Source organism: Hippichthys cyanospilos, chromosome 2 (assembly GCF_059441005.1).
Source record: "Hippichthys cyanospilos isolate Australia breed blue-spotted pipefish chromosome 2, RoL_Hcya_1.0, whole genome shotgun sequence".
NCBI lineage: Eukaryota > Metazoa > Chordata > Actinopteri > Syngnathiformes > Syngnathidae > Hippichthys > Hippichthys cyanospilos.
Window position 1 is genome coordinate 6,771,340 of NC_142370.1, and position 25,636 is coordinate 6,796,975.

The 25,636-nt window shown below is 45.6% G+C and overlaps 1 protein-coding gene across 4 annotated transcripts in view; it reads left to right on the forward strand.

Moving 5' to 3' along the window:
* The first annotated feature begins 2,321 nt into the window (after positions 1-2,321).
* tns1a (tensin 1a) overlaps positions 2,322-25,636 on the forward strand; it is a 61,214-nt gene continuing 37,899 nt past the window's right edge. For all 4 annotated transcript variants that reach the window (XM_088408761.1, XM_088408763.1, XM_088408764.1 and 1 more), the window contains exons 1-3: positions 2,322-2,418; positions 2,939-3,097; positions 18,002-18,116. In XM_088408761.1, the coding sequence (XP_088264887.1) occupies positions 3,002-3,097; positions 18,002-18,116 (211 nt within the window). In that variant the 5' untranslated portion in view covers positions 2,322-2,418; positions 2,939-3,001. The remainder of the gene's footprint in view (positions 2,419-2,938; positions 3,098-18,001; positions 18,117-25,636) is intronic.

The following is a 25,636-nucleotide window of genomic DNA, read 5'->3' on the forward strand; positions in this document are numbered from 1 at the left end:
ATTACTTATAGAGTGAAACAAAACGCAAACCTGAAATTGTAATTGGGTTCTTAAGTTCTTCTTGTCGAACCATGCCCTTTTCAACCTTGAAAAAATAACATCTGCCATCTTTGTAAGTTGAAGAATTTAAGAGGTCTTGTTCAACCTGTAAGTCTTTAATGAATTTAGAGGTGGATTCAGTGGTTCTCAAATGCCGGTACTAGTACCCCTGGGGGTACTTGAAGGAGCTGTAGGGGGTACTCGAGATTTTAAATAAACAAACAAACATGCAAAAATCCTTTAAAAATAATGTTCAAATCAATGAATTGTTTCAAGAAAATATGAGTTCATGAAACAAATTTTATGTTCATTAGGTTCTTCAATTTCATTAAAAGTAAAAACTCTGATTCTCCCCCATACTAAAATGGTTCAACCCAACTTGTTAGGTGTTACCTCTCGTTACCTGTCAAGTTAATGCTTTATTTTTGTGAACACATCTCTATGATTCTCTACGATTTATTTTTTGGCGCAGGTATTGATAAACAATTACTAATTACTAATTACTAAACAATTAATAAGAATGATAATTATTATTATTGTTATTTTTTAACCCATAAACGCTTTGCATTATTTAAGGGGTACTTGGCAGAAAAACTAAAAAATATTTCAGAGGTGGTACATCACTGAAAAAAGGTTGATAACCAATACCAGCACTACACCATAGGTTTCAAACCCAAGTCCCCGAGGGTATGGTTTTGATGCTACTCTCTATTTTCAAGCTCCTTAGCTTGCTGACGAGTTTGACACCTGTGATCTACACTCAAGGAGTCTGTCTATTCATTGTAACGTGTGGTAAAGGGCAGAGTATACAGTACATGAGTTTATGTCCTGTTGCTAATCCAACAATTAAAATCAGTTTGCAATTAGCAGTCACATTTTGACTGTTAATTGATTAAAATTTGCTGAAAAATAAATAATGTGCTTGGTTGTTAAGCTTCATTTTTGTTCATTTGGTTTGTACTCAGCAAGTAAGTTAGCTGTGTTGCCTGTGTGCCAAGTTTTTGCCATGCCTTGCTTGGACGGATGTTTTAATTATTGCTTTATTTATTTATTTTTGTTTATCATTATTATTGGTAAGTATCAAGCCTTTAAGCCTTGATTATATACTGCTTGCTTAAAAAAGGGCAATTAATAGACACGGTTGACCAAACAAAGCAGCCCTAATATATATATATATATATATATATATATATATATATATATATATATATATATATATATATATATATATATATATATATATATATATATATATATATATATACACACACACACACACACACACACACACACACACACACACACACACACACACTTTTTTCCATATGGGCTACCATTTTGCCCCAGTACTCAACCCACCTACGCATTTGGCGTCTCCCTGCAGGCAAGATGCGGTCCTCCATGCACTTGTGTATCTGCCTTGCTCACTGCTTTGATGTGTTGTGATTGCGTTGGTGTGGTGGTGGCGCCGGCGGTGGTGCACTGGGTCGGGCTGGAAAAGGGAGGAGAGAAAAGCGTTCTGCAGTGAAAATGTGCTCCTACTGAAGCGTAGAGAGACTGCAGCACCAGTGAACGAGCCTGTGCACCACCTGCAGTCCTTTGCACGTGTGTGTTTGTGTGCACTCAAAGTGTGTCGGTGTGTGTGTGTGTGTGTGTGTGTGTGTGTGTGTGTGTGTGTACAAAAGAGAGCGACAGAGAGTAAGAGAGTGAGAAAGGGGAGGATAATTAACTAAGACAGAATGATTCAATATCTTTCTTCTGCCTCCTTCTTTCCATTCAGCCCAATTCTGCTCCCACTCCACAATCATCTCCCTGCACTAGGAGTCTGCTTTTGTGTGCACATTGCGCATCCTGGCACGTGTGTGTGTGAGTGTGTGTGTGTGTGCGCTTTCATCACTGCTCTCTGCTCTCTAAGCACTCTCTTTCCCCTGCATCTTTGTTTTGTCATTCCTCTCCCCTCCTGGTGTCTCCCAACCACACATCTTGACTCATCCATTTACGCTTTCTTTTCAATCTGTCACTATTTGGTGTGCACCCGCTTCAATGTGCGTCATCTCTTCGGTTGCACTCTCCAATGCAAGCCATGTGTGTTATTCACTTGTTTTGTTATTCCCCTCTTCTCATTTTGCATCAGTCTCGTTTCCCTTTTCTACCAATCCTTCTGTTCCCAATACATACACACTTTTTCTGTTCCATCCACCCCCTCCCTTTGCTGTCTGAGTAAGTGCTGCAGCATCACTGCATGTGTGTGTCTGTGTGTGTGTTCGAGAAAGAGAGCGAGAACAGCAGCGGCGTGTAACTGTGAGAGCGCAAAGCACTGGGAATCCTGAGCCTAGAGGGGAGCCGTGCGATGAAAGGGGGGCTCTTCAGTCTGTGGATGTATGTGCCAGGACAGCGTGTTTTTCAGTGGTTTTTTTTTTTTTTTTTTTGCCAAAGGCGAGTGTTGTGTGTGTGAGTGAGAAGACAGAGAGTGTGGGACATGCCAATGTATGTATGCGTGTACGTGTGCATGTGTTTATGTGTGTGTCTGCGTGCAACAGAGCCGTCGATTAGTGGTGGACTATTCGCATTATGCAGCCCCTCATGTTCATGACACTTAGACTGATGTAGACTGGCTTAGGAGGCAGTGGGGACCACTGATGGATGGACAGACAGGAAGGCAGTTGTATAGCTTTGGCTTGTGCTAAACCATACAACCAAGGCTCTTGTCCAATTTGGAGAATTAGTTTCTTTATTCAGACCTGGTTATTCGCCCCACAGATTGGAAATTGCAGACACACAACTAGACATGTAGATCACTTTGCTAAAACCATTTATGATTATCGGACCGAAAGAGCATTGTTTGTTTGGGGAATTTTTATTTTTATTTTTTTGACGATCTTTTTCGTGGGGGTTACAGGATCCTACTCTGGAGCCCAGCCGGAAATAAGGGGCTGGCAGACAAGAGGAAACAAACGCAGGCATGGCTCGCCTCAACTGGTGCCTAGCTGCCGTCATCAGCTGGGGCAAGTTCCTCTTCGCGTGCTTCTTTCCACTGCGGGGCTTCAAGCGAGACAAGGTAAGACTCCCCCAAGGCTTAGCAGGGATTGGAGACACTGGATGATTAGTGGACTCTTTCCTTTGCAAATCTGACAGTTAGCTTCCATGCTTCTTACAATGGATGGAACCGTTCACGTCGCCAACAAAAAACCCAGAGGAGTGATTTGTCAGAATACAAGCAATGCTTGACAACATTTATCCATGTGAAACTTAGCATTTTGTGTCGCCCTACCACCAGAGCATGAGCAAAACACGCAAATGTTGTGAACATAATTGGGGAGGGGGGTGCACCTGTCATGCAGGGACCTCAGAGCATAATGGGCCCTCTAAGTGCTGATTCAAGGTCAGTGTTACATCTAAACATGGTCTCAGGCAGATGCTCCACATGTAGATGCGTTCATGTTTTGGATTCACCCCTCAGGCTGAATTATCCTTCCGGACAATGGATTCCCTGGGTGACCGAGGTCACCTTTCCACCACAAAATACAGTCCACTTTTATCTGCATCGCACGTCATTTTGTTGGTTGGGAGAAGACTTTCATTCTTTTGCCATATTTTGCCATGGCACACATGCTTGAGCGATTGAGGCCGGTCAGAAGTGTTGATGAAACGGTTCCGGTCTTAAAATCTTTCCAACATTTCTATCTTTTCGTGCGACAGGTAATTGCAAAAATGTGTCTTAATAGAAAGCCCAGATGACATTTTGCCTGACTGAAAGTCGTAGACTCACATTGGGCAACTATGCCCGAGCTAATCCTCTCATGGAACACATCTCCCGGCCATATATTTAAAACAGCAAGCACAAAGATGAATGTTTTTATGGCAACTCTTAAAAAGACCCCCGCCCCCCGTGCGAATGCATCATCTTCAGCGTCAGCTAATTTGATATCATGGAAGGCTTTTAGTAAATGTAAAGCTTTCAAACTTTAGATGTCTGATGGTAAATATGAACAAAGCGGCATTCTGTGTTGTATGCAGTGCTGCAATCAGCCATCACAAAAAGCCCCAACACCCTCCTACGAGCATTAAAATCCAACATCCCCCAATCCCCCTGTCCCTCCACACTCAATTGCCGCAGCTCCTTATCTCTACACCCGTGCTCTATCCCAGCGCGTGTGAATGTGCGTGTGCATGTATGCGTGTGCATGTATGCGTGTGCGTATGTGGGTAAATGCTTTGCGTGAGGACTTTGCCGGCTTGCTGAACAGCTCTCGTGGAGCCTCGTTAGTTAAAATTGGCAATTTCATCAAAAGTAAACACTCACCGTGGTGCACTTTTCAGATTAGTCATGTGTTTGGGAAGTGCAAGGAAAAAAAATGGGTGCAATGATGTAACACTCTTAGCCCCCTCCCTCCAGTCGAGTTTGATGGCTCCAGCTGCAGTGCCGGAGCTCATCATATGACTGGGAGGTGAAAGTGGAGAGGTAAGGCTCCTCGTCTTCCCCTCTGAGGACTGCTGTGAGCTGTTCAGTTTCCATGGCAACCGAGCTCACACAGTCCCATGCCTGGGTTATGGCAAGAGGTGGCGTAACAGTGAGATGGCGGGGGAGAGGTGGAGGGCTGAGGATGTGCAGAGGTTTTTTCCGTCGCTATGGTGACACCATGGTAGCGTATACATGTGGATCCCTTTCTATTCATTTTCCTCTTCTCTTATTCGCGTTGTTTCTCCTTTCCGGCGTGGTTTTTCAGGTCCTTGCTTTTCATCTGATTTGAGGTGGGATTGGATTTCAGAACAATGGAGACCCTTTTTGATATGCCGTGGTCAAACTTGACTTCCATGTTGCCAATAGTTTCCCCACATTGCTGTGGCTTTGGATTAATTCCACAAAGTATAGTTTTGTTGCTGTTGGGTTCTTTTTTCTTTTTTTTTTCCTTGTTCATCATGAGCAGTCTGGCATCCATCATCCACGGTCACATTGGATCTTCACCCAAAAATCCATGCCTTTAACTTTCTGCAGTTCATTTCCTGAAATCTAAATGCATTTTTTTAACCAAATCTAATAAAAAGAATAGAACAGAACTCATTATTACGCTGTCCATAATCAATAGATACATGTTCTTATTTTATCAGCAATGCCCTTCTGAGCTTTGCAAAATACGAGCAGAACTGACCAGTTGCCACGCCTGTGCGGAAGAGCTTGCTGATCACTTAAGTGACAAAAAAGGGAGCACTTCGCCAGCATTCACATTAGCATTAACATCTAGCTTGGTTGTGCTACTACTCTTAAATCCTTTGATTGACCCGAGTGATAAACAAAGGGCGAGGGTTGCCATCCAGACCAGACATTCGGCTTTGTTCCGTGTGTGTTATAAAGCATCAGTTTTCAACATTTGTTATGTATATCATTACACGGGTGCCACCCAGTGTTAAAAACGAGAAACTATAGCACCATTTGATTCTAATTACATTCTTTGCACTTCACTCTACCCCTTGAAAAAAAAGTTGTAAAGGTATCACGGCATACTTTCAAGGGGGAATTTTTCTTTCACTGGACATTTGTTTTTCATTTTATTTTTTTTATTTGCTGTCTTATATTACTATGCATATGATGATGCACAATAAACTCTTGAATCTTTAATGGCGGGATGTATACATAGGATAACAAAAAGAAAGTTGATTTACTTAATTTAGCTTTATTTTTTAATACATTTTTCAACAATAGTTGACCACTGCCTTTTTCGGGCAGTTGGGACCAGGCCAGCCCGCATTGCAGATATATACGTATCAGTGACACCAATTGTTTTTAGGTTTAACCATGTTTTTGCCAATTTGGCTCACGTGAGAATAGATTTTCCTTCACGTGGCCGTTGAGCTTGAATGAGTTTGACATCCTTGGTATGGAGCCTTTTGATCCAAGCCTATACTCTTTCTCATATACATCATTTGTTACCACTGCTTTTTTTCATCTCTTTTTTTTTCTTCTGTGTTCAGTTCATTCTCCGGAATCGCCTTTTAATCATTTTCTTCTGCCTGCGTTATCTTTCCTGTATCATCAGCCTAGTTCACCCTGCCTCTGGTGTTGACTTCCCCGTGCAGTATTTATCCTTTCAAGGCTCTCTAGTCACACAAGTACTTGTTCCCTGTATTTATAACTTGGGGACCCTCCGCAATGAGCAATGTCAGCCACTTGTGGGTGAGCAGCATGCAGGTACTGCACATTGGGAATTGCACATTTTATCCCTGAATGGCTTGCATTCAATATTCCGGGCTGTCACTTGAAGTGATGGATGCTTTGTTATTCTTGTATTAAAGCTTGAATGTGATGGATTCCTCAGCAAGCGATAAGAAAGGGTAACTTTGTCCCTCTGGTTTTGTTGTTTCAATTGAAAGCCAAATATTTGCACTTGGAATCTTGGGTGTGCCTAAAATTTGGCGTGGTGTTTGTGCTCTGACCTCACCATACAACTGTTGCACTGAGGAAATTTAAAAAAAGACAGTCCCATAGCAGTGATCCTCTTTGATCAATAAAGTTGGGAACAAACCAGAGGCAAACAAGTGTATTCCATATATGCACGTATAGGCATGTTGGGCAATAAGCACCCCACTTTGTGTATTTAGTTGAGGCCACTAGAGGTTGCTAGTTTACCAGAATACTGTTTAAGCTGCAGGAAAATAGGACGTGTCATATAGCTCACGCAGGCCCCAAATCATTTGCGAGCATTGACGATAGCTTTGTCGTAAGTAACATTTCCGTAAGTTGCCATCATGTTTACAATGTACGTGCACACTCACACACAGATTATGTGTCAGGTTAGCCATAGGACTGAGGTAACTGTTACAGTCCAAGTGATGAATTGCAGTAGCGATCAATAGAGGATGTTTTCTTGAAATGAATTGTCTCTTAACCCTTTATGGATCTAACTTTGCTTTGATCTAATGTGCCAAATGATAGAATGTTGATTCATCACTTGGGGTTTTATTGATATTCAAAGGGAGGATGCTGGCACTCACTCATAAAATTTGCTTCCATAGACTGCATGTGTAAGTCTTCATATCTACCTCATCTGAAATCTGATCCTGCATGTTCAGTCTCTTAATAAAATAAGCTTGAGATATTTGCTGGTTTTGCTCAATGTGGCTGAAGAATTGACACGCAAATCTTTTGTGTATTTGCATCACGTTTAAATGTATGGAAGTGGCTCCTCCATCACCTATGCTTTTCAGCTGCTTAGGTGGAGGCTGGGATTCATGTGAGCTTGGAAGTGAAACATCATTTTGTCCCCGTATTTCATTGTAGTGAAGTGATTAGGGGACTGGAAAGTCAGTCTATATCTGGGAGAGAGAAACTCAAATGTCCTGGCCCACCTCCCCCATTTTTTTCCTTCTTGAATAAAGTCGCAATCGTTGACAGGAGCGGCCAGCAGAGGTGGCTGAGACGCTGAGAGCGAGGGAGCCAAGCCTGAGGAGGACAGAGCTCCAATGGACTTGGACTGACCGATCATTGGCTTCTACAGCATTTGTGCCCCTCACATCTGCTATGGGTCAGAATCGCCAGCGGAGCCTGAATGGCGGTGCTGGGAATTTGGGGGAATATTGCGGATTCGTTATATGAGCTGGAAGCCCTCTTTTCTTGGATCAGGATGCCTTCTGTGTCTCTGTCCCTGCCTTCTGCTCTAGCTGGACGGGCTAAGACATGGGTCTGCCTCTCCTGCATGTTTTGGGTAAGTCATTTTTTTTCCTGTCTGAGGGTCTTTTGGATGGTTTGTTAATCTTTTTGTCAGCTTGTCAAAGTGGGAGCGTTACAGGAATGGCATTTGGTTTACAAGCAAACCAGGGTCTTAAACAATTCTTGTAATGACTTTTTTTCTGTCTATTTATTACAAAAAAGTCCATCTTCTGGCCAGAACTAATCTAGTTTCTGTATCGTGGTGACTGGTGTGTCCAGGCGGCCGTTGCACAACAGCTATTTCTGTTCTCTCCTGTATAATTTAATCTGCTTCGCCTGCTTCCTATGTGGGACTGACTGAGTGTCGGGAAGGAGGACACACACCACAATGATTGTCCATGTTGGACAAGAACATGCAGACCCTGAAGATCCGCCCACAATGCTATGTACATGTATTGCTTTTTCGCTTTGATGGTCCTGTAGTGGAACTGGTATCTGCTAGTTTATCACAAATTCTTAGCTTTTAACGTCTTAAATATGTTTCCAGCATGTCTGCATGGGATTTAGATGAATTCATTCGATTTGATCATTTAGTATTTACACACCTTATACGATGATGTGTCCACTGAGGTTCCTGCCCTACTTTTGAGTCTTGCAATAGATGCAAAAATAAAGAATCTACCCAATGCAGCATGAATGCCGACAGGACTTTGCAAAGGAATAATCCTGGATACAGAAGAATGTAAACCAACCACAGTGGAGGAAAGACCCTCAAGGGCTGCAAGGAGTAACATGCAGCAGTGACGTGCGATAGGCTGGTTCTCAGAAAGCTCCCCAAATACACGCTATTAATGATTTATGGTGCCCATGCACAGGGAGTGAATATTAGATGTGACGCGCTGACACAAGCAACGCCCCTACAGTAGCATGCGTGTGCTCATTGCAAGCGAACGTTTTTTTTTTTCCAGTTGAAATATATGTATTCTAATATCCATCTTCATTTTTGCTGCATTCAAGCACACAGCCATGGAAGCACTTGAGGCTCACATGTATGTCATGTCTTCAGTTGTCTAACAGAGTCCTTTATTGACTTCACCAAATCCCTTGGGAGCTGTGAAAATCAATTTGGCTTTGATTGGACTTTTACAGCCGTGCCACACCTCTTGAGTATGTGATGGTGCTTTCTGTGTGAGTAGGTGTGCATGTGTTTGTGTTCCTGTACGGCTGTACTTGCGAGAACTGTTTTGTGTTTTCTACCGACGTAGTGAGGACATTTTGGAAAAGCGAGGACGTTCGGGTCGGTCTTCACTTGTTCAGAACTTTTTTTGAATGTCAAGACTTGCTTTTAGTGTATAGGTTTGAATTGGGTTAGGGAAGCTCTTCTCAAATATATTTTACCAAGCCCCCTCAGGAAAGAGAACCCCCCCCCCCCCCCCACTCTACTCGATTATCTAAAAAAAAATGTATGAGTATACAGATACCTGTATCTTTTTTAAAATTAACAAATGAAAAAAAAGGTACAAAAATCAACTTTCAACAACTATGAATCTTTTTTGAAAGCGTTAGGTCTAAAACGGAAAAAAAATGAGTGCATCAAAGTGTCGTGAAAAAAAAAGTGAAAATCCTTATTTTATTGCAACTACACTTCACATGACAAAAACAAAGCCTTTTTCCTGGGGTCATCCTCGCATTCCCCCAGGGGGACCTGCCCCGCTGTTTGAGAAGCACTGGCTTAGGGTAAGTGTTGAGATTAGACAATCATTTCTGATGGTTAAGGTTTGGAGCTCGCAAATGCATTTTGTCAATATACGTGTGACCTTACAAGTATCGCCGTGCAAACGTGTAGGTGTGTGTGTGGGTGCGTGTGCGTGCACATGTGTGTGTGCATGTATCTATAAGTGATGCACATGGCTGTGGCCTGTTGCACTCTAAAACATAATGTGCTGTTCATCAATCCCTTCAAGATTACAATAACATCCTAAATTATATGCATTATTATGGAACTGGGATAGTGGCCCACTTTGATGCTCATTCAATTGAGCTCCCATGAGGTGTGCACAGTGTGTGAGATCAATATATTGTGACATTTTTCATTGTTGTCGGAACTCTGCTGTTTGAATTTTGGAGTCATGTTTTCCCAAATGCTTAGAATTCTAAATTGTACAATGTCAAGAGCTGACATCAGATGCTCCACTGCATTTGGAACTTGAGCAATGTAATGGCATCAGTAATACCTCAGTCTTCCAATTTACTGTATTATGCATGCAAAAAAAGTGATAACATTTGGACATTTCAACAAAATAATACTTAGAAATCAAATGTGTGTGACTCACAAAGCAAATGACCACTTTCCTATTCATTTCTTTTAGGCAAATACCTCGTACATCATATTTAAAGGACAAGAACAAAGTATTTAAAGTTGCTTTTGTCTCTAAACTTGAGTCATTGCAGGATCCAGTGGCAGTCCGTGACTTTCACACGTACACCATATGGCCAAGTTGGGACAGGTTAGCTAATGGCTACGCTATGCCTTTAACGCAATCAGGCAAAGCCAACACGGCGTAGCTCGCTTGTTGAGCATTGCACCGTCTTCCTGCAGTGAGCATCCACTCACATCACGTTCAACCTGAGGCCTTTAGATGGCTATCTTATGACTCGATTGGCTATCGCAGCTGTCTATTAACTCCAGTACTGTATATGGGCCCATTCACAAATCCATTTCCATCCACATGCAAGGAAACCCGCAACTGTTAAGCAAATGCCCAAGCGCCTCCAGGAGCTGGCAGATTACATACAACCTGGCGACACAAGGTAGCTGAATTCTTATTGACTAGAAACAAACTCCAACGCCGACTCTCATTATAGTTATCATAATTATTATTGTTTATTATAGTCAGGTTATGTTAGGCCAGCAGAGAAGGCCTTGCTGGCCCTGATGGTCCACCTTTGGCAAGATACTATTAAATGCTTGCAAGCCATTCAAAGAGCTCTGTCTCAGCCATCATGGTTAACCTATCTCACATGAAGCAATTGCAGGCCCAGAAATACATGAAGATAATTTTCAAACATTTTTTTCCCCTAATGAGGCTGTGCTGCTATTGGATAGTGCAGATGGCCCAAGTTCTGAAGTTTTGGTGGTTGGCACTCCCTCTTAAAACCCCAACATCAACAGGATATTGGCTGCAGAGTGATGGTTTAGGCTGAAATATTGGGGAGGGACTTGTTCACACCCTTGACAGTGTCTGAACGTATCCAAATTAATACAGTACATTCGGGTCCATGAATAGTGGTTTTGTGATACAATTTATATCTTTAAACATCGCATAATGACTTTGAAATCAAATGAACAAGATGTACTGCAACAGTAGACATTCAGCTTTAATTTTTGTGTCAAATCCAAATCGAATAAACGGTGTAGAAATCAGATCAATTTGTATACCTGTATATGCCTCCCATGTTTTAAAGGGACAATGTGTCAGATTTAGACTGTTTTTCATTGAAAAAGAATAAATTAAATGATCATACATTTCTTAAACTTGCAAATACATTTGTTCTTAACAACCATTAGTATGTATTAAATAAAATTGTTGGTTCTAGTTATCATTAAATGATATTACATTGGGGGTGGCACCCCTCCAGAGGCTGCCAAGTATGTTATAGCTATGGACAATGATAAATGCAGCACCTCCTGCTCTCCGTACTGAAAAACAGTATAAATCTTACACGTTGTCCCTTTGATGGACCAAAAGTAATAACCAAATGTAGGATTTTGTCAAGGGATAGCTCGATCCCTCCTTTCCATGTCCGATATCAATACAAATACTGCAGCTTCGACCGATACCACCCCTATACTGTCCAATATTTTTGTGCTAGTAAAAAAATGCTGTGTCAGTCACTCTAAAAGTTGCTAATATTACTAATTTGAGCCGTCTGATGCAGCTTAAAAAAATAAAATAAATAAAAAACGTATTTTCTTGCCCAGTATGCTTTAAGTCATTGTCCATCTGCACTGTGAAGCACTGTCCAACAGATCCTGAAACATCTGGCTGATTATGATTCGATGATGCTGACAAAAACAATTCAAAAGTCCTTCTGCTGCATTTGTCAGCAGTCACATCATCAATGAATACAAGGGAAGCTGTTGGCAGCCTGTCATGGTCATGCCATGACACAAGCAACTACCATCATGCTTCACTGATGATTGCAATCATTTTTAATGCAAGGCAACACACCATCCCCATGCTAAGGCATTCTATTCTACAAACATGCATATGGCTTGTAGCCGCCATCACCGTATGACCTCAACCCTTTAAGAGCCTTTGAAGCATCCTCATGCTCCGCTCAGACCAACTGCGAAAAATCTTTTTGCCACGCTCGTTCGCTAGGCATTTAGTTGCAGGGCGTTTAAGTCGGCGTTTACTTTGTTTGCTTTATTCACACGGGGTGGGGGGGGGGGGGGCAACTTTGTTTAGTTGTGCAGTTTACATTGACTCAGCAAAGTAAAGCACTGATGGGAACTTTCACTTCTTTTCTGGGATTGTGGAAGAGCTGATCATTCCTCGTACTGCACCTTCATTTAATTATTTTTTAATTTATTGCACTGCATGTCCCTTGCTTTTCTGCAAAACTTACCTGACAGAAAAAAAAAACACTTTCAACATCACAATTAAGTGGCCAATTCTGTGCTAAATACTTTGGTTATGCTGCACTATCGCTACTCTGGCACATTAACTATGAATCCCAAGTTCCAAATTCATCATTCTACAAGACAAATGAGTGCTTTTACCTGGCTCTGATTGGTATTCAAAGCTCAGCTGGTCGTGTTGTAAAGCCTCGGGTGTCCACAAACCAGATTGAAACATGATTATTTACCGTGTTAAGTTGAACATTCCCAAAACTTATTGGCTGTCGCGACTCAAAGAGTAACAAAAGTTCAATTCATTTAACTTTGGAGAACAGGCGAAATAAGAAAAATTTGTGCTGCTCTCTGAGTCGCATGCTTTGCATCGCACAACACGCTTTTGCATCGTGTTTCATAAACTACATTGACTGCAATTCAAATGTTCTGTCTGTTTTGCTGTCCCTGCAGTCCATCTGAACACAGCATGAGAGATGAAGTATTCAGTCACCCTCAAAATGTTCTTTACAGTATGTTCCATGCACCCCCCACGGTGTTTTGATTGCTGCTGCATTTGCGCAATACGAATTAAGCAGCAAAATGGACCCATTTTTATCCATCTGATGGGGCAGCCATTTCGTCACCAAAAATGGCATCACAGTCGCTCGGGGAACCACCAATTACGGCTCACCTGTTTTTCGAGTTTGGTCATGTGAAGTTTGCAAGCTGAGCCAATACTGGTTTGCCTGAGCCCTGAAATGGGCTGTGTGAAATACCGTAAATATCGTAAAGAACATTTTGGGGTTGACTTCCCCTTTAAAACCAAGATTCCAAGATTTTTGAGAAAATTGGAAAAGAAAAATGTCAGTGTGATGGTATTGTTCAGTAAAATTCAGATTTATATTGAGGCTAGTTTTATTTTGGTGACGAAAAGCAATGTATTCTTTTTTTAATTTGTATCGAATACCTTATTGATCTAAAATAGCATCGTAAATATCCATTTTCTATACCTCTCTAAGGTGTCTGGTGAGCTAGTTTCTACTGCATCCCATCTGAATTTGTTTGCAACTGGATGGACTCGGTCACCTTATCATGAAAAGTTAGCCTACATATTGTGAAATAATCACCGACACTCAATGAGTCTTCAAGCAATTGCGGGGAGAACATGCAAACACCACACAAGATGAAAATTAGAATCAAACATTTGTTGGACGTGCTGCCCAAAACAGCTAATGCCTTATAAAGAGGAACACAGTGTATGCGTGCCTGATAATAAAGGCTTAGCTACACTTGTATGGCCACGTGTATGGTCAATGTTGTGATCTTCTGCAGGAAATGTAGTCTACCTCCTCTAAATTCATGAAACTGACATGAGGAACTGTAACCATTTGAAGGTTACACTAATAATGAGGATGTCTACCTCCAGCTGCCATGAGCTAAAGCTGTAAATCTCAACAGTCTGCTAAGCTGCTGGTGCATACTGTGTGTATCTTCACAACTTCTGAGGATGCCACTCTGGTCAAAGACGGCTACTGTGCTTAGCTGCACATCTTCTCAATGGCAATGTTGGAGCTTTCCCCAAAATTATTGAGAGGAAACCTGCTGAGGCTGTGTCACTTGTGTGTATTTGCTCCACTTTTCCATAAGGTAGCGTGACGCACTGGTCATAGCTTTTGCAGAAACGTCACTCAGAGTTGCGTTGAGTATATGCTCCGCACAATTTGCATTTCAAAGCAATGTGCTGTCCTTACCCTCGTTTTGTATGTGTGCGTGAATGAGACAGTGTGTGCGTTCCTGAGAATTCATTCCCGACCAGCTTATCCTCACCACATCAGCGGCTACCCCAACAATCATAAGGGGCCGTGACTTCGATCGCAGCTCATTGATCAGTGTGTCTATCGCACCTGGTATTGATCATTTGGCGCCCTCATTCCAGATTATATAGGTTGAAGCCATCATGCTAACACCAGCGAGACAAAGCTGTCACCACACAGCATTTCTCTGCGCGATCAGCTACAATCTGGCCACGGGCCCAGAGAGTCAGTCCGCTGGGATTGACTGTGTTCACTACCATTAATAAAACATCATGAACTCATATCTATGTTCTTGTACACTGAGCCATACTCCCACGATGCAACAAAAAGGGGAAGGAACATGTTGCCGAAGCCGTACAAAGAAAAGTCTGAACTTCTCGTGCTATACTGCTACCTACATTCACTTACAACCAAACTTTTTGAACAGGAGAAATACTTCTGGGGTACTAACCAATGCGAAGGTCTACCAGTTTATTACATACAGTACTACAAATATGAGCAAAACCTTACTTGCAAGAATCTCTGCCGATGTTTACATTTTCTAATGATCATGTCACCAACCCTCAAAATGCTCACTGGTGAATTGGCTTGCTCACCTTCAGAACAAGATCCAAGACATGACATTTTGTGATAAAGATCTAATCAATGGTAGTGGTCCACTCAAAGTGTCCAGCGTTCCCTTTGTATTGCTTTGAATGTCGTTTGGGGCATCTTGGTGCTGAGTCTAGGAATAATTGACTGAACACTTATTGAATGGTTCAAATAAACACAAATAATTTCTTTAGCAACCTCGGGAATCATCAAGTTTGACAGACAGCAGCAATGTGTTATTGGTCAAGAACCAAGCAATCAAATGTAGTTGAGCTAGGCTTGGTAAAAGAGTCACATCTGGCATTGCTGATTTATAAGCGCCAACCAAAAGCAGCCTCGCTTCAGCCGTGGCCCGTTTGGTTAGTGTCTGCGTATGGAGATTGACCTTGAATTTGTTTTGATGGAATGTCTTGATTTGAAGGGGGGGTTGTTAAAATAGAATAGAATTGCATGCTAGTGTTAGCAGCAAAGCATGCAATAGTGAATGCAGAGCATACGGCAGGGTTTGCCCTTTTCATTGGTCCAGTCTGTCTCACAAAGGCACCCTTTGTTCCAGGCAGAATTTCAATCTGCTGGAAATTGAAAGCAGGTGCGGCTGCTTTCTTTCTTAATCCTGAGAGGCGTGCAGGACTTGTGCTGCTCCAGGGCATGTTTGTTCTGTGGGACCTGCTGCTCCTCATGCTTGCTGGCCTGGACGGAGTCTTGTCATGTCTCAGAGACTTGCAACTTCATCCTTCACCTAGGCTACCTAGTTAGTCACCATTCCCGTGATTTTATATTTGATGAATCTCTTGATTATCTGCTCAAATGTTTTTCCAAGCCATCAATTCATGTTGAACGAACATATACAGGGGGTCCTCGACGCGGTGTAACCGAATTTCAGTGTAAATCGGAACCCCGTAGAATTAATAAATTAAAAAGAATAAATAATTTAAGAATAGATTACTCAATATGAATTGTACTATAATAAAATGTATCAGGTGACATAAAAACCACACGAATTAAAGTCTTTTTTAATAAAAAAAGAGAACAATTTTTTAACTTACCTTAGAGAAGCTAAGAGAAGCAATAGAGGCAGCTGAGGTTGATCGGTAGATAGTAGCCACGGTCAAACGGCTAATGCCAAGCGATCGGCCAAATTTTGTTGGCGTTTCACCATTTTTTGACCGCTTAATAATATGTAATTTCACTTTCATGGTGGTGGCCTTTCTTTTCTATGATGCACTACAATCAGAAGAATCCGCAATTGTTTATGTCGGTTTACGGCACGTTCGTAAGTGCTTTCGTAACCTCGAAACATCGTTAGTCGGGACCGTCCTAAACCGAGGACCCCCTGTATAACATGTTAAACTCAGGTGTGATGTGTTTTTGCACCATGCACAGATGTGATTTTCCTGCTTGCTGCATTACCCCCATGCTTTGGAGGGGGAAAAAAACAGCAATAGCGGATGTACGGTGACAAAAAAATAAATAAATAAATAAATAAACTTTATAATTTTTTTTTATTAAAATATGAATTTGAGTGTAGGAAAATGGTGACAACCTCATTTTCGGAATGATAGGTGGGTGCTTATGAGAGCTTCGTTTAGATCGCTGACTTGATCGATGGCTTGCGTGAACTTTGTTACGTTTCACCCATCTCATATACTTTTAGAATGAATATGACTAAATCACAGGATGGCATTCTGGAAGTCTTCAAGTGAAGAGAAAAGTGCCATTCATGGCTGTGTCCATTTACTTTTTTTCCTACAACAAAACTTTGTACGTATGGCGGGCAGTAGTGATCTCCTTAATAAAGACGGAGAAATCAATGATGAAATTTGGGCATGAATTGATACTTAAAGCGTATCTTTTGGAGCAGAACCAAACTGTTCAGCCTTTAGGGACCAGTTTTCTGTTTTATTGAATTCATGCATGTTTTGTCAGCATTCTACATGCCTATACTAATTTGTATTCTTGGTGTACTGAAGGACACATCGGTGTCTTTGGGTGTGTCGCCCCACCTTGTTGTCGTTGTCTCGCCTTTCTTGTGGTGTTGCATCCCTGCTCTAAGTGAAGTCGAGGTAGTGTAGCCTTGCTTTTCATTAGCTAAGTGCACCTAGGGGAGAGGAGCACCAAAGCTTGATTTACTGTGCTAGCTGTCTATAAGCCTCAGAGAAACACCTCTCTTTTAATGCCCCTTTTTGGCTCTATCTACATCCTTTTTTGTCCCATGAAAGGTCAGATTTTTCTCCCCTTGGGCCTCCTTATATTGACCGACACTGCACAGAGGATGGAGTATTTTATTCACTTATTTTATCTTGTCTTGTCATTTTCAGAAATACAAGGTCATATATTTACAAGTCTTGGGAGTTCGGATGCTCAAATACTCAGTTAAAATTGTGTCCATTGCCTCTATCATTAGACAGGCTGACACTTTTTGCTCCGGCAGCCTTTAATCCAGTGGACGTAAAAAGTGGTTTTACACCATTTTAGAAAAAAATTCCTTTGCTTGAATTCAAATGTTGTGAAGTCAAGTATTTCTGATTATTTTACTCCACAAAGCCTTAATATTTTTAACTGTTAATTACTTTTTCTCACGATTTGAGCCCTGCGACTTATAGGAACAACTATGGAATCGAACCGAAAAGAGAGTTTTAAAAATATATTAAAAATATAAAAATCACGTCTAAATCGACCAAGATCTTGTATAAAGGTTTGTGATGTGTAAATTTGATATACAGTATATTTGATTGTGTTTATATATTTTTGATTGTATATATGAATTATGTGCAATGTGTTAATCAAGTAAACCAAGGGAGCAAGAAAAAGATGCTATGGAAGTATTGATTTTGAGTTTGAACTGCAATTCTAAATCTGCGGTATTTTGTCCGTGTTAAATTCAAAGTATCAATCCATTTATCCATTTTCCAGAATTATGTTGGTGGTAAACATAGGCATGTTCAGTCTGTTGAAGATAGTATATTGAGGTAGGCAGGCAAGTACAAAAAAAACCTCTCTGCATAAACATCTGATGTTATGACCTGTAGCTAATAGTCCAGTGAGGCTTATCCATGACATTTTTTGTTTTTTTTGTTTTTTTTTTGCTCAATGTGGTGCGGCTTATAAACCAAAAAAAATTAATCATGGTGAAAACGTTCTCTTCTAATAGTTGTCTTGTGTATATTTTGATTGTCTTGTGTGCGTTGCCAGCAACAAAAATGTGGCAAGAGATATCATGTTGGATGGCACTGGACAGATGTAGAGGTGGCCACCTTGTATGATGACGATTTTCTCTTTTCTGCTTCTTCTCAGCCCGACGAGCTGGAAGGAGTCCACACACACTCCTTCAAGCTGAAGCCTTTTAAGAAGGCCAAGAGCTGTGATATATGCAAGCAGGCCATCACAAAGGAGGGTCTCATCTGCAAAGGTGAGTGCCATTCACAGCACTGATGTGTTTTTGCTCAAAACCTTCTTTAATTTCAGTACTCTGTTAGAGCTGTTCTCCCAGTCTCCCAGGTAATCAATTAAAGGTGTATCTGGTGGCAACCTTTTCTTTGCCTCTTCCGCCACAGTGGGAATAGCTGCGACTGCTGATGACCTACTTTGTCCATTTAGCTCAGCAAATTGCCATCACGCCTGCCAGAAGCATTACCATGCCTCAGTGAATGTAGGCTGATGATGTTCAGGAAATCCTCGCCTGTCCCTGTATTTGTTAACGTGTGATCCAGTTCCCTTCACGTGGGGTGCTTTTTTTGTTTTTTTTTCTCGAAACATACGTCACCAGTCTTTTGCGATTACAGTTCAAATTTCTGTGCAGGTGAAGCCGAGCTAAAATTCGCAAAGCCCCAGCAGTGAGTGATCAGGCCAGTTTGGGGCTTTGGCTAAGGATTTGCTGTTAAAATTAGCACGGCTACTGCAGCTGCTGCTGAATTAGCCTAGATAAGAGGGAAAGTGGGGTGGTAGAGAGAGGCAGAACGGGGAGAGAAAATGGGGAAATGTGAAGGGGAGTGGATGAGAATCGCTTTCATCCCTCTTTTGTTGCTCCAAACGCATGTTTGAATGGCATCAATTGGTCCTTGCAAAAATATGAAATACGCCACACCCTTCCAATTGTTTGTGCTTGCTATACAAATGTTCAGGTCCAGTATGTTTGAACTTTATTGTGTGATATGTCAGACTGTGTTTGGATGTGGTAAAAGCAGTGGCCGGTGCCAAGTTTCGGACCAGGGCATCCAGTGGGGATATAGAGTGCTATGCAAAAACATCTGCCCCATACCTGATTCGTGTGTTTCATTTCATCAAACCAATGATAATGTCACCTTGAAACAACCTGAGGATAAAAATATTAAAGTAATAACAATTATTTCTATCTTCCGATATACCACTGCCATACAACTCCAAACCACTACATTGCAACATCCTAATTAATATTCATCAAATATGACAAACAATTGTACTCATTTGAAGCGGTGACACAGATTGCCTTTCTTTGCTCCTGTAGGTTTTTTTTTTTAAAGATCGCTGCACCATTCATACATGCCGCACTGAGAACGGTCCCAAAAACCGCAAGCCAGAAATGGTGTTGGTTGACCGATCTTCACTATGTCCAGGTTTTCTTGTTAATTATGATATAAAAAGTAACTTTTCATTAAGTCCTATATTATCTGCTACATAAATATATTTTTGATGCGCAGACCGGTGAATCAAAAATCCTATTGTTTTAAAAAGAAACGATCCGCCTGTCGATCTCCCGTCCCGTTCTCCCCCCACTCGTAACAAGACCCCTTAACACTTAAAGTCCTCCTCTTGGGTCAGGATCTCACCCAGAGAGGGCCCTCCACCCTTTTCCGACTGTGGACCGTGGTCTCAAATTCGGAGGTGCTGATATTCATCCAAGCCGATTCGCACTTGGCTGCGAAATGCTCCAGTGACAGTTGGAGGTCATGGCCTGAAGAAGTCAACAAGACCACGTCATCTGCAAATATCAGAGATGCAATGCGGAGACCCCCATATCGGACCCCCTCAATGCTTCAGCACACTCCTCAGAACTAAACAAGGGACAAGGAAACACATGTAGACCGGTTGGGCGAACTGCCGAGAACCCTCGAGGAGCCTACCGAGGGTCCAGAGCGGTTCCACCTTTCCTCGCCCTTTCCCCACTGCTCCTCCTGAATATGAGGTGTGACTTCCTGATGGACCCTCCTCTCTAGCACCCATGAGTAGTACTGGGGAGGCTGAGGAGTGTGATCCCTCCATAGTGCGGATTACATTTGCAAGAAAACACACATCTTTAACTAGATTGGATAGTTACTCTTTTTCCCGTTCGAAGTAACAATTAAAAAAAAAATCACCACTTTTTTAAATTTAAAATTGAAATATTGTTTTATTATAAGGACCTTCAGTGACCTGGAGCAGTGAAACATTTGACCTGAGAACCACCCAGAGACCTAAAAATAGCAGCAGAAGTCAACTCCGCAACCACTCACCATTATATGATACTCTTTTTGAAATACTATCACGCACATTTGTACCATTTATCTTAAATCATAGAAACTGAGCATTGTTCAAAGTTTATTTCCATTTGTCTAGCATTTAATTATCTCAGTTCAGGAGTGTCACATAAGTTGTGCAAATCCTGGCCAACAACACTAACGAACATACTGTAATTTTTTTTTAACGCCCATACATCTTTTTTTTCCTAAAACACAGTGAAATAAAACTGTTTTTGCTAAATAGGTTCTGTACAAGAGTTACCAAAAATTCAGACAACCAGCCGCACATATTCAGAGCTGAGGCTGTCATGGTTTGTTGGGTTGTGGGTTTATTTTGAGGGGTTCTGTTTCTGTTTACGTTTATAGTTCCGGTTTCTGCCCCTGTCGCGTCTGCCTGCGTTAGTTTTGATTTAGTCCACCTGTCTGTTACCTGCGCCTCGTGTCCTCCAATCTGCTCCCTTTGCCTGTTGTCCCTGCCCAGCTGCCATGTGTTAGTTTGATTAGTTTGTGAATGTATTTAAGCCTAGTGTCTGTTACAGCCCGTGTCGGATCATTGTCTCTGTCATGTCATGGTCATATTGTCGTGTCTCTCCCGTCGTCAGTCAGCCCCGTGTTTTCCTGCTAGCCTGCCCGTCGTGTTTGTTTTCTGTTCTGCCAGCCTGCCTGCGCCCTTAGTTCGTGTTTTTGCCGTCCTGTTTTTTCCCGCTTTTGTTCCCGTTCCTCAATAAACATGGATTTCATCAACCCCCTGTCCCGACGCTCCCCTGCTTTTGGGTCCTCCGCAACCACGCCGGCGTTCACACCCGCCGTGCACCCCCGTGACAGAATGATCCGACCAACGCAGGACCCAGCGGGAAGCCCGCGGCGGCGGACACGACGCCGCCGCCCCGTCCGCATCCGCTCTCAGCCCGCCGGCCAGCCCCGTTCCCCCAGTGTAAGACCTCTTGTTTTTTCTTCCGTGTTTTTCCCCTCGGAGTCCGCGCCTGTCCCCGCTTCTGATCTGTCCCCCGCGTCCGTCACTTCCGCGTTTCCCTCGTGTTCCTCCGACCTCCCTTGCGACACGATTCTGTCCCCGCACGTTTTTTGTAGTTCCGATTTCGCTGATTTGCGTAGTTCACCTTCCGTCCGTCCTCCTGATCACTCTTCCTCTCCTGCTCGCGCTCCTCACTACACGTTAGAGTCTAATTTTTCCGACATCGAGGATGGCCCTCCCTTCGTCACGTTTCGTTCCAGTACCGGTCCTGATTTTGTTTACCCGCGTCCCTCTTCCGTCAACACTTTTTATCATATTCCGTATTCGAGCCCGTGCACCTCTGATTATGATTTTGATTCAGATTTTGACTATCAGTCCGGCCAGTCCTTTTACAGTTCGTCCGAAGACTCCGATTCGGAGCCCCTATTTGACCGTGACCTTTTCGTGGGCTCCCGGTTGGCATTTCGTGGCCGCCGGTGGAGGGGCCCGCGAAAAGGCCACCGCCCCAGTGACCTCCAGAACCCATCTGTTCAGCCTTCCGATCCGTTCCCTCCTGTCTCTGTGTCCCCCTCTTGCCGCGCCCTGCCTACTTCCTCCTGTCCTGTACCACCCTCTTCTTGCACCCTGTCCCAAGCTCCTGTCGCGTCTGTACCACCGGTCTCTGTTCCCCAAACTTCCTGCCGGCGGGCTGAAGCGGCACCCGCTCCTGTCCCAGCGCCAAGGCGGCTACCCGCCCCTGTCCCAGCGCCAAGGCGGCTACCCGTACCTGTCCCTGCGCCAAGGCGGCTACCTGTCCCTGCGCCAAGGCGGCTACCTGTCCCTGCGCCAAGGCGGCTACCTGTCCCTGCGCCAAGGCGGCTACCTGTCCCTGCGCCAAGGCGGCTACCTGTCCCTGCGCCAAGGCGGCTACCCGCCCCTGTCCCTGCGCCAAGGCGGCAGACCGCCCCTGTCCCAGCGCCAAGGCGGCAGACCGTCCCTGTCCCAGCGAGCCGGCGCCCGGCCTCTGCGAACCCTGCGAGCCGGTCCCCGGTCTCTGCGAACCCTGCGAGCCGGTCCCCGGCCTCTGCGAACCCTGCGAGCCGGTCCCCGGCCTCTGTGAACCCTGCGAGCCGGCGCCCGGCCTCTGTGACCCCTGCGAGCCGGCGCCCGGCCTCTGTGACCCCTGCGAGCCGGCGCCCGGCCTCTGTGACCCCTGCGAGCCGGCGCCCGGCCTCTGTGACCCCTGCGAGCCGGCGCCCGGCCTCTGTGACCCCTGCGAGCCGGCGCCCGGCCTCTGTGACCCCTGCGAGCCGGCGCCCGGCCTCTGTGACCCCTGCGAGCCGGCGCCCGGCCTCTGTGACCCCTGCGAGCCGGCCCCCGGCCTCTGTGACCCCTGCGAGCCGGACCCCGGCCTCTGTGACCCCTGCGAGCCGGACCCCGGCCTCTGTGACCCCTGCGAGCCGGACCCCGGCCTCTGTGACCCCTGCGAGCCGGACCCCGGCCTCTGTGACCCCTGCGAGCCGGACCCCGGCCTCTGTGACCCCTGCGAGCCGGACCCCGGCCTCTGTGACCCCTGCGAGCCGGACCCCGGCCTCTGTGACCCCTGCGAGCCGGACCCCGGCCTCTGTGACCCCTGCGAGCCGGACCCCGGCCTCTGTGCACCCTGCGAGCCGGACCCCGGCCTCTGTGCACCCTGCGAGCCGGACCCCGGCCTCTGTGCACCCTGCGAGCCGGACCCCGGCCTCTGTGCACCCTGCGAGCCGGACCCCGGCCTCTGTGCACCCTGCGAGCCGGACCCCAGGCTCTGTGAACCCTGCCCGTCTGCCTCCCAAGCCAGTCGCCCGTCTGCCTCCCAAGCCAGTCGCCCGTCTGCCTCCCAAGCCAGTCGCCCGTCTGCCTCCCAAGCCAGTCGCCCGTCTGCCTCCAAAGCCAGTCGCCCGTCTGACTCCAAAGCCAGTCGCCCGTCTGCCTCAGTCATCCCAAGTCAGTCTCCTGGCATCCCCGCCGTTTCTGATTGGCCCCCAGTGGCTGTCTCTGTCCAGCCTGCCGTTCCCAGTGCTGCCAGCCACGGTGCCGCAGCCTCAGCCTGTTGAGCCACCAGCCACGGCGCCTCAGCCTCCTGAGCCGCCAGCCTCTGCGCCGCTGCCTCAGCCTCCTGAGCCACCAGCCACGGCGCCGCAGCCTCAGCCTGTTGAGCCACCAGCCACGGCGCCTCAGCCTCCTGAGCCGCCAGCCTCTGCGCCGCTGCCACAGCCTCCTGAGCCGCCAGCCTCGGCGCGGCAGCCGCAGTCGCCTGAGCTGTCAGCCATGCCACCATTGCCGCAGACGACAGAGATGCCAGACGGTTCCCTGTGGTCGCCCCTGTCCCAGGTCAGTCTTGTGCTCTCACTCGTGTCTGTGGTCTGCACCCAGTGGCTGTTCCCTGATGGCACCCCGACGACGCCTCCGCACCTGCCTGACGGCGTCCAGCCGACGCCTCCGCACCTGCCTGACGGCGTCCAGCCGACGCCTCCGCACCTGCCTGACGGCGTCCAGCCGACGCCTCCGCACCGGCCTGACGGCGTCCAGCCGACGCCTCCGCACCGGCCTGACGGCGTCCAGCCGACGCCTCCGCACCGGCCTGACGGCGTCCAGCCGACGCCTCCGCACCGGCCTGACGGCGTCCAGCCGACGCCTCCGCTCTGGCCTGACTGCGTCCAGCCGACGCCTCCGCTCTCGCCTGACGCCGCCCTGCTGACGTCTCCGCTCTCGCCTGACGCCCCGCCTGCCGATCTTCAGGGGCAACCGGGATACAAGCCTACCTGGGGTGGCTTGCTGTTCGCCATCGGTCGCCCAGGTCGCCCACCTGACTCGGCCCGCCGGGCACATCTGCTCTGGCGTCCTGGCCGCCCGCCTGATTCGCCTCGCCGGGCGCCTCTTGTCTGGCGTCCGGGCCGCCCACCTGACTCGCCCCGCAGGGCACCTTTCGTCTGGCGACCGGGTCGCCCGCCTGACTCGCTCTGGCGACCGGGTCGTCCTCTGGACTTTCCCCCTCGGGTGCATCCCGTTTGGCACCAGGGGTGCCTTTGGACTGTTTTTGTTTTTCTCCTGTGCCCTCCTCCGGTCCCCCTTCCGCCCACCCTGCCTCGGTTTTGTTTGCTTGTCGGTTTGTTTTGGGACGTCTGGGATCCGTCCCTTGAGAGGGGGGTTCTGTCATGGTTTGTTGGGTTGTGGGTTTATTTTGAGGGGTTCTGTTTCTGTTTACGTTTATAGTTCCGGTTTCTGCCCCTGTCGCGTCTGCCTGCGTTAGTTTTGATTTAGTCCACCTGTCTGTTACCTGCGCCTCGTGTCCTCCAATCTGCTCCCTTTGCCTGTTGTCCCTGCCCAGCTGCCATGTGTTAGTTTGATTAGTTTGTGAATGTATTTAAGCCTAGTGTCTGTTACAGCCCGTGTCGGATCATTGTCTCTGTCATGTCATGGTCATATTGTCGTGTCTCTCCCGTCGTCAGTCAGCCCCGTGTTTTCCTGCTAGCCTGCCCGTCGTGTTTGTTTTCTGTTCTGCCAGCCTGCCTGCGCCCTTAGTTCGTGTTTTTGCCGTCCTGTTTTTTCCCGCTTTTGTTCCCGTTCCTCAATAAACATGGATTTCATCAACCCCCTGTCCCGACGCTCCCCTGCTTTTGGGTCCTCCGCAACCACGCCGGCGTTCACACCCGCCGTGCACCCCCGTGACATGAGGCAATTGTTTCATTAAGCTGATCAAATGTTTTGGGGAGCAAGATGGAGGACAACGATGCAAAATCAGGAGAGGAAACATTACCTCACGCTGATTCATACCTAGAACCGTGTTCTGTCATTTTCCTCTAATCAACTGAGCATTTATTAACACAATGCAGGACATTCACACACGAATAGAACAGTATGTGACAGACACGCATGAATTGGCAGTGTCCAAACTACAAGTCCTTTGCAGCCTGGCATTTGTTCTTCAGTGGCCTGCAGCATACTGTACACTAACATTAACAGTTAACTTAAGTCGTGCCACCTACTTGCATTGTACCTACTCATTCAAAGAGGTTGGGAAAGCAAGAGAAGAGAAGTTCATTCTAATCTTTCACCTGTTTGTTTCCCATCAATCAATTTATTCGGGAAAACACGATGCAGCATATGATGACACAGACTACTGCTATCGAAGTGGTGTTGCCACAGTAAGTTGGTTACAGGTACAGGTGAAGAATTTCAAAGTGGCCCTTGCTTACATCTATTATTTTTCTGTATGTGGACTTTGGAAGAAGAAGAAGAAGAAGAAAAAAAGTACAGCCCTAAAGTAATTTCAGTACATATATGTCATGTGCTATTCGGGGTTGGTGTTTGCAGTTTAGCCACTTGGGGGCAGTGTAATGCATGCGCATTACAAGGACGCAGACTGACCTTGTTGCGGTACCCTTCTTTCCAGCTCACCGAATGAGCAGTCATCATGAGAGAAAATATGTGACAGTGTCTGCATGTGTTTTGTTTTACTGTACA